This window comes from Urocampus carinirostris, chromosome 15 (genome assembly GCF_059441175.1).
Source record: "Urocampus carinirostris isolate Australia breed hairy pipefish chromosome 15, RoL_Ucar_1.0, whole genome shotgun sequence".
Taxonomy (NCBI): domain Eukaryota; kingdom Metazoa; phylum Chordata; class Actinopteri; order Syngnathiformes; family Syngnathidae; genus Urocampus; species Urocampus carinirostris.
In genome coordinates this window covers 33,687,988-33,702,685 of record NC_142363.1, presented here as the reverse complement: position 1 = coordinate 33,702,685, position 14,698 = coordinate 33,687,988, and the positions used below count along the sequence as shown (strand labels likewise).

Sequence of the window (14,698 nt, the reverse complement as noted above, 5' to 3'; positions counted from 1 at the left end):
CGGGCGCTGCCCTTCCTCTTTCTTTCAATAAAATTGTGAGAAAACGTTACGCGATTGGGTCTCTGGTCGTGACAGACACTGATCACGTCAATGATTTCTCATGCTTGTAGAAATCTGATTACCAAGAAAATCACAATGGCCCATCGCTGCTGAGTTGTATTTAGAACCGGTCCGCAGGCAACTCAGATGTTCCTATGAGACTACTTGATTCCTGCAGGATCACCCCTGTAACAGATGGTACTTCCAAAATGAGGTAAATAAACTTCAGTTGTACTTTCACATCTTTGATGCATCAAATATGTTTAAAAAACACTAATTTGTGACGTTTTGGAGTGAAATGTTATGTAATACTTTCAATTTACTCAAGGATCAAAAGTCATCGTCGCTTACAGACGCCAAACTATTTGTTTGTAGCTCACTAGAAGAATCCAAGTTGTCATGTTTTGTGTCTTTATCAACATGCAGAGACTCTGAAAACCTTCTCTGCAGGTCCTCCAGCTGCTTTGAATGTTCTTCATCATCTGCCTCGGCCGTGTCCTGGAGGAGCTCCTCGTGTCTGGTGTCCTTCTCCGTCACAATCGCTCGGTCCTCCTCCGATTGGTCTTTGATATTGCTAACACGTTCACTGTTACCTTCTTCCCAAGTGTCATCTGTTTTGTCGTATGTGTTTTGGGAAGTTCTTTTGGAAGTCCACAACCGTGTGGGACTCAGAACTGGATCAGAACACTCGGAAGAAACGTAGCGTTTGTCTCCGAAGAGATCATCATTTTCTGTGGCTTTCAACTGCGTTGATTCGGGCATCACCAGGAGGGAATCGAGAAGGTCCTTTCTCCTGGCTTCCTCGTTGCAGGGAGGTGTGGAAGGCTCATCCAGGTTATTGCGCAGAATGTCCAGAAGGTGGCGCATTTTAGCCTAAAACAACACAGTGTCACATGTTGCAACCTTTATTTGAATTTCCTCTATTTTAGAGTAGACCCCGGGATACGTCATCTCCTCCTTTTGACGATTTGACTTTACGCTGTGGGTTAAAATGTTTTTTCTACCCCTCTTTAGACATATCACTTTGCGTCCCCCATATTGCTAGAAAATGATATAATGAAATTGTGAATATGTTTAATTGCTGTTAAAAGTGTCGAGAAAATTTGTTCAAACCTCACATTGTTTATTTGCTGTTAAAAGTGTCAATAAATTTGTTCAAACTAAAAAAAAATTCAAACGTTGTACGTCCATACGACCAGATACATTCCTAAGATGCCTGCCTGCTATTGTTAGTCATAAAGTGCTGGACTGCTTTGGTTTGCTTCACGGCATCCTCAAAATGCTGATATGCTCTTAGCTGAACTCCCTCCCACAATGTCTCGATTTTAAATTAGAATCTTGTGTGCTTCGTAAAAGTTATTGATGATAAATCATATTTTTATAAATTGTATTTATTAACTATGGGTCCCAAGCAATGTTCCCTCTAATTTTCACCGGGTCTGAGCGTTCACACAAAGTCGGTGAGCAACGCTTGAAACAACAGTGAGCAACGGCAATCCCAAGTGTGGCAACTAAATCGTGATCAAACATGTCCAAAACTTGACATCAAGTTACATTTTGCTGAGTTTCCGGCAATGCAAAATTATTTTTCTCTTTTGAATTGAATTGACTCATGTACGATTGCAAAGCTTCTACGGCCTACAAACGTCGTTTGGTCTTACAATTTTTTCACGAGATGTCCATTTCTTTTTATTTCCTGACATATTTTGTCGCATAATATTAACATTTTGGGGGGGCTTATTTAGTCGGTTGTAAGATACAGAACTGTACTTAATCACATTTTTGAGTGGAAGTACAAGGTTGGCAACAAGATTAATTTGATATAATTGGAAATTATTCGAATGCAACACAAACTTTTTCTTCTTTTTTCTGTGTTTTTTCTATTTTTTTTTTTAAATTCCTTTAAAAAAATCTCATTGTGTTTATTTTTTCCGAGCTGTTACTTTATTCTGTGTTTTTTTCTCTTCCTTTTGTTTCTTTATATATATATATATATATATATATATATATATATATATAATCACATGGCAATGGCAACAATTACAAGAATTACACCCAAAATTCAAGCAGTTCCTACACTTGAAAAAACTATATTACAATTCAATAATTTTCAAGAATTTCAAGCACCCGTACGAATCCTGTATATTGCACAGAAGTAGTACTTACTATATACTATTGTTATTTTAATGCATTTATCTGGAAGGAATTAGATAACTACTATATGTTTCTATCCCCCGCTACATGGCAATTCCTCATGTCGTATCCCGGGGTCTACTGTATTTGCCAAATCCCACCACCCCTGCATGCTTATGTCCACTCACTTCATCCAGACGATGGAGATTCATGTCAATGTGTCGTTGTATGACCCGGTTGAGGACCCTTGAAGGAGACAGAAATTTAATACCCCGCATACTGTTAGCATCACGTACTCCGGCCAGTACAAAATGGTTGTTAACCCAATAATGAAAATCCCTATGACGTCAAAGCTTTGTATCGGCCATTAAGACTCCCATACTTGCTATTCATATATAAATATACAGCCACTGTCTTTTTTTCGTACCAGGGAATCTTTCTGAGCTGAAAAACAAAATAAATGGATTCTATGTTTTCTGGACAACATTTTAAGTGTTCCTGTAACACATTCACTTTTCTCCGCAACTAAAACTGTATTGCTTTATTAATAACGTTTTATAACTCTACTGGTGTGTTACTGCGTTAATCCGCATCTCATCAAATGCAGATCGTGTATAACAATGTCCTCCGATTGCTGAACATTCCTTCATCACTCATGTTGACATATACAACCCTTCAATCCATTAGCAACATCATTTGAAGGGTGTTTATATTTACAGTTATGGTGGCGCAATCTCAGGAACAGAGTTCAAGGACGCTGAATTTCCCCTCATGGAGATATTCTCCCTACCGTATATACTAGCATCCGAGCCGTATTTTCAGATATAAAATAAAATGCTAAAATTAGGGGGTCTGTTAGGATCTGGTATGCCACCTTCCCCAAGATGACACCAATCTGAATACAGTTATGGTGGCGCAATCTCAGGAACAGAGTACAAGGATGCGGAATTTCTCCTCATGGAGATATTCTCCCTACCGTATATACTAGCATCCGAGCCGTATTTTCAGATATAAAATTAAATGCTAAAATTAGGGGGTCTGTTAGGATCTGGTATGCCACCTTCCCCAAGATGACACCAATCTGAATACAGTTATGGTGGCGCAATCTCAGGAACAGAGTACAAGGATGCGGAATTTCTCCTCATGGAGATATTCTCCCTACCGTATAGAGTAGCATCCGAGCTGTATTTTCAAATATAAAACAAAATGCTAAAATTAGGGGGTCTGTTAGAATCTGGTATGCCACATTCCCCAAGATGACACCAATCAGGTTTGGAACTAGGCACATGTATGTCCAATTAGGACACACCTTTTCCTAATTATTCTAACCCTAATGATGACACTTTGGACAGCACCATGGTCAGGTCATTTTCTTTTCCACTGCCACATCTGATGGGTTTTTTTTCTGGTTTTATGTTAAGACACCTTTTATTAGTTTAGTACACAGGTGTCAAACTGGCAGACCGCGGGCCAGATCAGGTTGAATTGAATCCGATTGAATCCGGCCCGCGAGACAACACTCAGAGAAGCATACGATAAAAACAAGCTGCAGGTTGAAATATGTCAACTTGATGTTGCTAAAGAATGGTGCTTCTCACAAAGACACTGCACTTGTATTTATTTATCTCTCTCTCTCTCTCTCTCTCCACTCCTTTTTCTCCCACTCTCTGTCTCTTTCACTCTGTGTCTGTCTCTTCCTTTGTTGCTCTTTGTCTCTTTCTCTCTCTGTCTTTTTAACTTATTTTGCTCTAATTTCCTTTTTTTCCTTTTCTCTTTCTCTCTTCCTACCCTTTGCGCTTTCTTTTCTCTTTTCTCTCCTTCTGTCTTTATATTTCTTTTAGATTTCTTTCTTCCTCTCCCTTTCTTTCCCCCTCTCTCATGACTTCTCTTTTTATGTCTTTTGTTTCTCAGGCTCTCCCCCTCTCTCCCTTTCTTTATCCTCCCTCTTTCTCTTATTTCTTTATCTCTCTTTTTCTTTCTCTTTAATCTACTGGTCCGGCCCCCAACAGAATGTTTGTTCTATCGTGTGGCCCCCGAGTTAAAATGAGTTTGACACCCCTGGTTTAGTACCAATTTGTTTGTTACTTTGTTCATTGGATTTCCTTTGTTGGTCTTTGTCATGTCAGGTCTTGTTTTGACCCCTTGGTTATTTTCTTTGTTCCTGGTTTTGTTATTTAACACCATCCTTATTTTGAGCATCCCTGCTTCCCCGGCATATGGGTCCACCACCCCAAACTTATGATGGTCATTTTATATACACATTTTTGGTTGGGGTTCACCAGTAGCGACTGGTAGGCAGTGCATGGGGAAGGGGGCGTGGCTTATACAGGAACAACAAACTACCCGGAAATCAATAGGGAAAAGGCAAGCTCAGAATTTAAAATGCTGTTTTTTTCCCGTCATCGAGAATGAATTAATCAGTGTAAAGTATGATTGGAACCCCACTGTCCAAAGCAACCCAAATAAATGTCTTTGAGTGGTTTGAAGCCCAGAGACAAAATGGATATGGTGTTTCTCGGCTTAATGTTTGTTTGCAAACTCTCAAGATTGCACAAGCCAAAAATTATGAAAACTTTACCGCTTCCACGGGTTGGTGTACACGTTTTTCTTCTATTTCTTTTATTATGTGGCCATTTCTAAACCCCTTCTATGGTATTTAGTTACTTTCGGTGTAACTTGCTACTTCTTGGTGTCAGGAATCTAGGGGTTAACTGAGTTACTTTTCAAATAAAGTAACAAGTGACTGTATTCAATTACTATTTTTCAGTAACGCCCCCAACATTGAACACACCTCACCTGTCAGACACCGTTCCCCTGGACAAGATGTCTTCCGTTACATCGTTGATGAATTCAAGGTACATCAATTCTTCATCTCTGTCGACAAACAAATACATTATCTTTGATCAAATACTCTTAATATGAAGTCAAACTTACTCTGCATTTGGAGACGTGTTTCCCCCCTCCAACGAGAACCTAAAAAATAATAAGCACACATTTCATGAAGGACGATAAGTAACATCTCATTTTGCTGACTATTAATTTGACCTGGTGGAATAGTCAAAAGGATCGTAGTCTCGGCTTTTGTTGGTTGGTTTTGGCGTTATAGAATATCTGCCGGGGTGCTCGTCTTCTGACCACTGCTGCTCTTTGTTGTCATCCTAGGACAAATCATTTTGGGGGATTTGTTATACAGTATACTACTGGGATACAACATGAGTCTGTTGAAGAGGGGATCACTGTATAGTAAGGGATAGAAACCAATTGTAATATGTACCGTAAATTCCGGACTATAGAGCGCACCTGATTATAAGCCGCACCCACATTTTCAGAGGAAAACCAATTTTGTACTTACACTAGCCGCACCTGTATATAAGCCGCATGCGCCCACATTAAAAGAATGTATCACAAACACAAAATTAACCCAGACCGGACTGTAAGTTAAATGTCCTTCATTAAAGTACACAGTCCAAAAATCACAGCCGGCAAAATGAGCGGAAAATGATACCGGTACTTAAGGTTTGATGCGGACCTGCAGAGTCCGGGTCCCGTTGAAAGTAATCCAAGGAAAAAAGTGTATATTTCCAAAGGTAAGAGTGGGAAAAATATATATCCACTATTGTCCGCTGTGTCCACAAACACTCACCTTTACCCCACTTCCCGTCACCCCGCGTTTGTTGCGCCCCTTCTTTTTAATTGGCCCGTCCAAAACATTTCAGAATAAGTGTCCAAAATAAATACAAATAAATACATTAGAAAAATATACAGTTGCAAATACATATTATACATGGTTACACATATTTACAAAGAAAGACGATACACATCTTACCTAGTGTTTACTATTCTGTGTACAGTAATGCTAATTGTGATTCACCATGGTCAATCCTGGAAGGGGGATTACCATCATGTGCAGTCCTTTGAGACATTTTTGTGATTAAGGGCTATATAAATAAATGTGACTTGCCTACACCGAGAGAGTTTTCAAAGCTAAACGGGTCTGTTAAAAAAACATACCGTCTTTGTAAAAATCACAGTAAACCGTCCTCATCTTCCTCCTTAGAACTGAAGCCATCAAAGTCGTCTTCCTCAGTGTCGGAAAGAAACAGTGTAATATAGACGTCGTCCCACGCTCCCGCAGCCCGACTCGCACTCTCATTGTTGCTGGAACTTTCATCCATTCCTGATTCTGTGCCCTCCTCTCCGGCACGCAGCAGACCGGCTTTTCGGAACCAGTTGGTTATGGTGGGTTTTTTGATGCTGCCCCACGCTGTCAGGATCCACTGGCACACTTGCGAAAAAGTTGCCTTTCGCATGCGGCCAGTTTTAGTGAAGTTGCAGTTTTCCTCTGCGCATATATTCCACCGGTCTAAATCTTACCTTTTGTACTCGAGCGCCGCTGGCGGCCGTTAGAAAAATTACATCAATTGGCCGCATCACTGAATAAGCCGCAGGGTTGAACGTTTGGGGAAAAAAGTAGCAGCTTATAGTCCGGAATTTACGGTAATTAATGCATTCCCAATTCCTGGTAGCCCAGATAAAAAATGAAAGTACTAAATATGTGTATAAGTTTATTTTGTATTATATACAAATAAAAGAAAAATGTTATTTTATTGACCTTTGGTGTCATGTGATTTGAGCTGGTTGAGTGGAGTAGCGGGTGAATGCAGAAGTGGGTGGGGGGATCATTTATTCAGTGATTACATTTTAGAATCTTGAAACAGGTCAGGTCAGTGGAGAGCCTAACACAACACAAGGGTTAAAACTGCATGTCTTGTTTGATGCGATTGTAACACAGTTGAAATTTGATTGTTTTTAATGTTTTTTTGAATTCTCACAAAATCTGCGTTTTTGTTGTATTACTGTTAATATTCCGGTACCTCATTCAATTGTTAAGTCATGGGCGTCTGCGACTGTCTTTTTCGTTTGGCACTTTATGGGCTTCAGCGCTTGCCATAGCTTCAGCCAATTTGCATCGCGCTGAAGATTATTGCAGTCTTGAACAGATGCCCTGACTTTTGTATTGTTTTGTTTACTGAATGCAGGCAATAAACCGAGTGACTGTGAAACCGAGTGACTGTGAAACCGAGTGACTGTGAAACCTTGTGTCGCGCACGATTGAGGGTCGTTTCACGATGCAGTTCATTCTTCTCTTGTGCTTCTCTCAGTTGTCTCACGGGCCACATGAAAGCGGCCCAAGAATTTGACACATGTGCTTTCGAGTGAAAACGTGGTCAGTCGGTTCTTACCGTATCCTGGGGGGTCTACTGTATTTACAGGATGTAATATACAAATTCTACACAAATGTATATTGGAAACGTACCTGCCATCGCTCATCCAAGTCCTGTGTCCTCTGCTCAGCTTTTGCTCTACAAAAAAGAGGCAAAACGACAATGATTTAAATTCAAAGTGCGCTATCACACGACGGTTACTACCGTTGCTCGGATCCGACGTCGTCGCACGCCTCGGCCGGGTCGGCGCTCAACGGCGCTCGGTAGTAGCGATAACTGGACAAGTACGAGCTCTTTTCCGACTTGAGCATTTTGGGCGTGAAGGGTTTGTCCTGGGTAAAACGTCGCGAGTGTTTTTGCAGCAAGTCCCCGCTGTACGTTTTTTGCACGGGATCTCGGAAGGCTTTCAGGAAGTTGGATTCGCCGGGAGCGAACGGGCGCAGGTCGGATTTGAGTTCTGCTACAGAATGTGGTCGAAGAGGGAGATCGTGGTGATGATTTTTGGAGGTAGCTTTCGTTGACGGGGAGGGGAGCTCCTTAAAGGAGCTGCTGAATCCAGGGGCGGAGAACACGGAGTTCCTTGAGCAAAGGTAGGGCCTTCCTTCCGATTGAATGGAACATCGACTCTAGAACCGGACCAAAAATGAAATGAGTTATAGGCCCAGAAAGGTTGCAAGTAAAAACGCTTTTTATTTTCATTAGAACTCTGAGACGCTGTCCCCATAGGCCCAGCATTGTTGCAAGGAAAAATATTCTCATCTCATCTCATTAGCTGCACCGCTTATCCTCAGTAGGGTCGCGGGGGTGCTGGAGCCCATCCCAGCAATCATCGGGCAGTGGGCAGGGGACACCCTAAACTGGTTGCCAGCCAATCGCAGGGCACACAGGGACAGACAACTCGCTCGCTCATTCACACCTAGGGACAATTTGGACCGGCCAATCCACCTGAAATGCATGTCTTTGGAATGTGGGAGGAAACCGGAGTGAACATACAAACTCCGCACAGGAAGTCCGGTAGCTGGATTTGAACCCACACAGGAGGTTTTGAACCCAAAATCTTAGAACCGTGCCGCACACGCGCTAAGCAGTGCGCTGCCGTGCGCTGCCGTGCTGCCCAGGAAAATTTTTATTTTTTCAAAAACAATTATTAATGATAAATGAAACATATTTAAATATTATTTATTCATATTTAGCCCTGCGATTAGCTGGCAACCAGTTGAGGGTGTCCCCTGCCCACTGCCCGAAGATAGCTGGGATGTGCTCCAGAACCCCCGCGACCCTACTGAGGATAAGCGGTGCTGATAGTGGATGGATGGATATTCATATTTATATCTAATAGATCCAAATTTGTCATATAAAGATGAAAAATATGCTGTATATGAAATACACAAAAAAATATATAATACATAAATAATCGATCAATTAACAAACGAGACACAAATGTATTACAATGATGAGACAAAAATTTTTTATGAAAATATGTACAAATTATCTATTTAAAAGTATATTAAAATATGCATATCATAAATAAAAACCTAATATATTGACACATACATACTGTATAAAAGCATAATAGAATGAATATGAAATATATAAAAAATACAAACATTACATAAAAATATCTGAACAATTCTGATAAAAAAATAAAAAAAATCAGTATAGAGGAAAAGAAAATTACACTTCTCTTTCCATATGATCAACATCATTGACAGGTCGCCTCAGTTTCCTTTTTTCCTCAAAAAATAATGACGAGCGAATGAAATCTGGTCCGTCAAAACTTTGACCACCAAAAATCACATCTGGGTTGCAATATGGCACTATTCTCCACAATATGGTTGTCCTGGTACGGTTGTCTCGAACAATAGGGCTCACATTTTACGCAATGCAGCCCTCATTTGTGTTTTCTTTCGTAGGATTAGTAAATGAAATGAAATGATCTGCATTTCTATAGCGCTTTTCAAGTCAATGACTTCCCAAAGCGCTTTACAGTGTGCTTCACATTTCCCAATAGCGGCCTTGTATTGCAGCCATGTAAGACGCTAACCTGCTTATTGGGGGTATTAGGGGTTCAGTGTCTTACCCAAGGACACTTCGACATGTAACACGGACAAGCCAGGATTCGAACTGGGATCCCTTGATCCCAAGACGAGCACTCTACCTCCTGAGCTACTGCCGCCCCAACCTAAATATGTGCTCATCTTTGTAATCACAATCCTGAAGGGTCACATAATCTGAAAATACGTAAGATTAAATCCGGTGCAGCTGGTACATGTTAAGTTTTATTCTTAATTTGAGTTTGCGGCTTTTAATTTGTTGCGCTCTGTAGTATGGTACAATAAATATATACTTATAGATATTTAATGTTTCAATTCTGCTAACAAGTAAAATGTAACAATAAAATTTTGGGAGTACTGGATCCATCACAACTTGAAAACACATTTGCAAGTAGAAAGGGAATTGCACGTTCTTACTTGCGCCGAATAACACGAGGCCCTGCTATTCCTGTGTGAGAGCGACTGTGACGAATGGGGACGAGCTGCCATCTTCATCCTCTCTTGTCTCAGCCGGTCGTTGTCTGTCATCACACGGAAAAAAATGACACGTTTAATTGGCAAACGCGATGTGAGGGTGTTATCTGACACTGAACTTTGGTGTTCGTTCCGGGGTTGAACTTACATTTCACGCTCTGCGAGAGGCTTTTGGGTGCTGAGGTGTCAATGACGGCTAAAAATAAATGTGAGAAAATGTCTTATAAAAAGCTAGCAATCGTATCCACTTATGATTACAGCATATCTCTGGAAAATGGCGTCCCCGCTTCATGACGTCTCCGTTAACGGTGTGGAATAAGATGTTTTGCTCACCGACTCTTTAGGGCATTGTCCCCACTATCCAACGTTAAAAACAAAATGCCAGTCTGCTATTGGTTGATATATTGATGCTGGTGTGCTATTGGTTTGTGTCACAGAATTATGAAAATGCTTATAGGCTATTGGCCGAATTACCTCCCACAATGCCACTCTTTATTCAGTTCAGGATCTCGTGTGCTTCATAAAAACTCAATGAGTTAGTGCAATACAATACTTAATTTTTTTTTTGTGGTATTTATTCGCTATGGGTCCCAAGACTTTACAAGAAATAAAACATAAATTCTGATTTATGGGTTTGATAAAGAAAATACATGTGCAGGGTTTTTTTTCTAGCTAGCTATCTGGCCACCTTTTTTTTTAGCTTTGTAGCTAGCTATCTTATTACATTTTTAGCTGTTAAGCAAGCTCTTTACCTAGCTTTTTACATTTTGCTATAAAGCTAACATTTTATCTTTTTTTTTTGCTAGTTATAAAGCAAAATTTTGGCCTCCTTTCTAGCTAGACATCAAGCTTTCGGTCTGGCTATTTAAGTGGCTTTTACTGTTTTAGCTAGCTAGCTAGCCAGCGCTGTTTTAGTTTTTTACCTAAGTATGAACTTAACATTACAATATTATTATCGTTGACCTACATCATAGTTGGAATTTGGATTCTATTTAAACAAAGTTATATATTTTTCCATATTTTGCTGAAAATATTCCCGTTCCCCCAAAACAATTGATATAGCTGATGTTATATTTTACTAGTTATTTTGTTGTTGTGGTCTTTACAGCCCTTTGAGACTTTTTGTGATAAAGGGCTATACAAATGAATATGACTTGATTTAACTTAAAGGAAGAGGCAATAATATAACCATGGAAAGTACAAGAAGTTTTAAAGAGGAAACATTTACATGTTTTTTTTCCCACTTGACACAAACGGCAGTCTATTGAGTTTTATGACTTTTAATTACATTCAATGTGTAAGGTTAGAAACAACCGTGGACCCCCCGGGATAAGGCGGCTCCGGCCTTACGACTTTTCCACTTGAGGCCTGGAATTAGATGTTTTTTGGCTCCCTTTTACAGCAATATGATTTGTATGCTATGGGTCCCAAGACTTGCAGTAATGCTAAAAGGAGAAGCAATAACATAACAATGGAAACAAAGCGCCCGGTTACTAAATACAAAGAAGCCAGACGAATGGGTAAACTAGCTAAGGAACATAGCCATAACCAATCAACAGTCAGGATAATTTAGAAGAAAGAGACTATTAAAGCAAAAAAGTCTTCAGATTTAATTGTATGGACTGTCTCCTCTCCCACCTGCTACTCCGCTTTACCAGCTCAAGTCACATCACACCAAAGGTAAATTTTCCACCTTTACACGTCTATTGAATATACTATCGTGCAGCTTCACAGTGCCGAGGTCCAGGTTTCAAATCCAGCTACCGCAGCCTCCCCGTGCAGCGTTTGCATGTTCTCCCCTCGCATGCGTGGGTTTCCACCGGGCACTCCGGTTTCCTCCCACATTCCAAGAACATGCATGTCTGGTTTATTGTCCATTCCAAATTGTCCCTAGGTGTGATAGAGTGATTGAGTTGTCTGTCCCTGTGAGCCCTGTGACTGGCTGGCAACCAGTTCAGGGTGTCCACTGCCCGAGGACAGCTGGGATAGGCTCCAGCGCCCCGGCGACCCACGCGAGAATCACCGGCACAGAAAATGGATGAATGGACTTTTGATGTTATTTAATCATTTTGATGTTTAGCCAATTAAAAATACACTAGCAAATCAGTGAGATGTAAACATAAACAGCGTCGTAATTTCAAATCAAGTATGGCTTATTTGTATATCCCTTAATAACAAGAAGTCATAAAGGGCTGCACAGACCACAGACTATTGCAAACTACAGACTATTAGGTGGGTTCACTCATTGCTCACCTTTGGCGGAATAAATCCGTTTGTAGTGAGACAGCATGTGATCTTTTATCAAAGCTTGAGCCATCCTGCTGGATGAGTTGGGACAAAATGCTGAAAAATAAGAGTCAATAAATCGTCTCACTATAAATTAGTATTGTCTGTAAATAAATAGATAGCTAATAAATATTACTTACGACTACTTTTTAATCCAGGTCTATTAACAGAAAAGCTGGACCCTGTTCCTGATAATAGACCCCCTAGAATAAAAACAGGAATGATTAGAGATTCGTTTAATGTTATATTTTTACTATAATCCTGAAGGAATATATACAATTAAATATTCTGTTGTATACTAGGACAAATAAACACACCATTTTACAGGCGTAAACATTGGTTTAACAAATTAAACTACTGTATATACAGTTTTTACAAATAACTACAAGGAGAACTGACTGTTTATCCATTTAGAATTCAAAACAGATTACAAACGTGATATAGCGACACCGCGAAAATTGAACCGCGTTATAATGGAGGTTCACTGCATAAGCAACTAATACTTGTGAACATTAAAAGCATTAAATAGAGCCAGGACTTTTACTTTTTTCGTTTTTGAAAGTGACTTTATATGTTAATATTGTTGAATAAAGCTAGAATATAAATGGATACATTGCTCCCTTATCCCAAAAAGTAGTCGTCCAACACACAATGCTATAGCTAATGCTACCACCGCTACCTACTTCTTCTCGCCTCCATGCCAACACTTTTCTCAACGCATCCCATTTTCTGCAAAATCATTCCTTAAAGCCTCACCACCACCCAAAATTACCACAAAGTATATTCGTGACATTGTTCCCCTCCAGGCGATAAATATTAAGACGAAGCTAGCTTATCGTAACAGTTAGCCGAGGATTGACGAGCTTCCCCGTCGCCATGCAGGTTGCTAGGTGTTTACGTCACTCTGTGTAATGCGCATGCGCGAACGATGAATACGAAAGTTTAAGCCGGGTTACGCCAAAAATCTCTTTTCTACCCACAAAACACTTTCGTATTTAAGTAACATTTTTAACTTTGTATTTTAGTTTAAAACTTTCAAGTAAATTTTGTTTGTAATGATTCAATGTCCAATGAAAAATGTTAAAAATATACACAGTATATCGGTTTCAATACCTTAATTTTTTCCATTCATCGCACATTCGTCAAAATGTGAAGGCGTAGCACACTCGCCAAGACAAAAAAGAATACAAACGTTACTATTTATTTTAAAAATGGGGTGTATCAAATCAAGATATTGTGTGCCTAAATTGTTGATGTCAATTTTGTGATCTCATTAAGGAAAAAAAAACATATTTACTGCAAAACTGCAACACAGTGATTTATTTTAATAAATTCACTCTGAAGGGCGCATGCGCAATGATGAAACCAAAAGTTCTCGGTTTTTTTTCTTAATATTTATTTATTCGTTTTTTTTTTTAAATTAATTTATTTATTGAACACACGTACAAACATTACCATACATCTTACAATGTCTCGTAAACAGTACATTCAGACTGTACAACAAACCAAAATAAAAATAAAGAAGAAAAACACACACACACACACACACACACACACACACACACACACACACACACACACACACACACACACACACACACACACACACACACACACACACACACACACACACACACACACACACACACACAAAACAACAAATAAAACTTGCCAGGGGGGAAGAGAGTTTCATAAAGATGCCAGAATGTTTGCAAATATTATTGGTTTTAATGGCCTTCTGGTTCTGGGAAAGCTTTATTGTTTAACCTCACATTGGAAGGCAATGGAAGAAATCTTTCGACTGGTGAAATTGTATTTGTTAATGGAGAATTTCGCTATGATGATAAGATCAGAAGTGCTTTTTTTTCTCTTAGTATTTATTTATTTATTAATTTATTTATTGAACACACGCATAAACATTACCATACGAAAATCTTACAATGTATCGTAAACAGTACACTCAGACTGTACAACAAACCAAAATAAAAATAAAGAAGAAAAAAACACGGCGGCGCAGTGGTTAGCGCGTGTGCGGCACAGACATATATATATGTATACACACATATACAGTATATATATATATATATATATATATATATATATATATATATATATATATATATATATATATATATATAGGCATGTTTCCTGATCCATTTTGGTCTTAATGATTTACAACCATTTTTAAAGCATAAGCGAACTAAACAATAGACTCATTATTAAACCCCATTTTTAAAGCATAAGCGAACTAAGCGGCTGCTTTGGGCCCACGACAAGTGGGGCCAAAGGGCAGTAAACTTTTTGGGTGCCAATTTTGTCCCCATTGTCACGTGTGTCTACAACCGAAAAACCTTTACAGAAATACAGTACTACAGAAGCACTACAAAACTAAATATTAAATATAGTGCTTAAAAACGGGGACCTCGTATATTATTTTGCTTTCATTCGGAAAATAATTTTATTTTATATAAATACTACAAATTTCCC

General features: G+C 39.3%; 1 protein-coding gene across 1 annotated transcript; it reads right to left on the bottom strand.

Annotated features, from left to right (window-relative positions):
* Nucleotides 1-276: 276 nt before the first annotated feature.
* Nucleotides 277-13,103, bottom strand: spata7 (spermatogenesis associated 7). The gene is made up of 12 exons (XM_088354206.1): nt 12,895-13,103; nt 12,352-12,414; nt 12,179-12,268; nt 10,074-10,121; nt 9,869-9,972; nt 7,602-8,023; nt 7,490-7,535; nt 5,218-5,330; nt 5,107-5,145; nt 4,969-5,046; nt 2,361-2,418; nt 277-912 (listed from the first exon to the last, which is right to left on the bottom strand). Exons 1-12 carry the CDS (start codon nt 12,950-12,952, stop codon nt 370-372), a joined length of 1,662 nt encoding a protein of 553 aa, XP_088210332.1. The 5' UTR covers nt 12,953-13,103; the 3' UTR covers nt 277-369.
* Nucleotides 13,104-14,698: the final 1,595 nt, after the last annotated feature.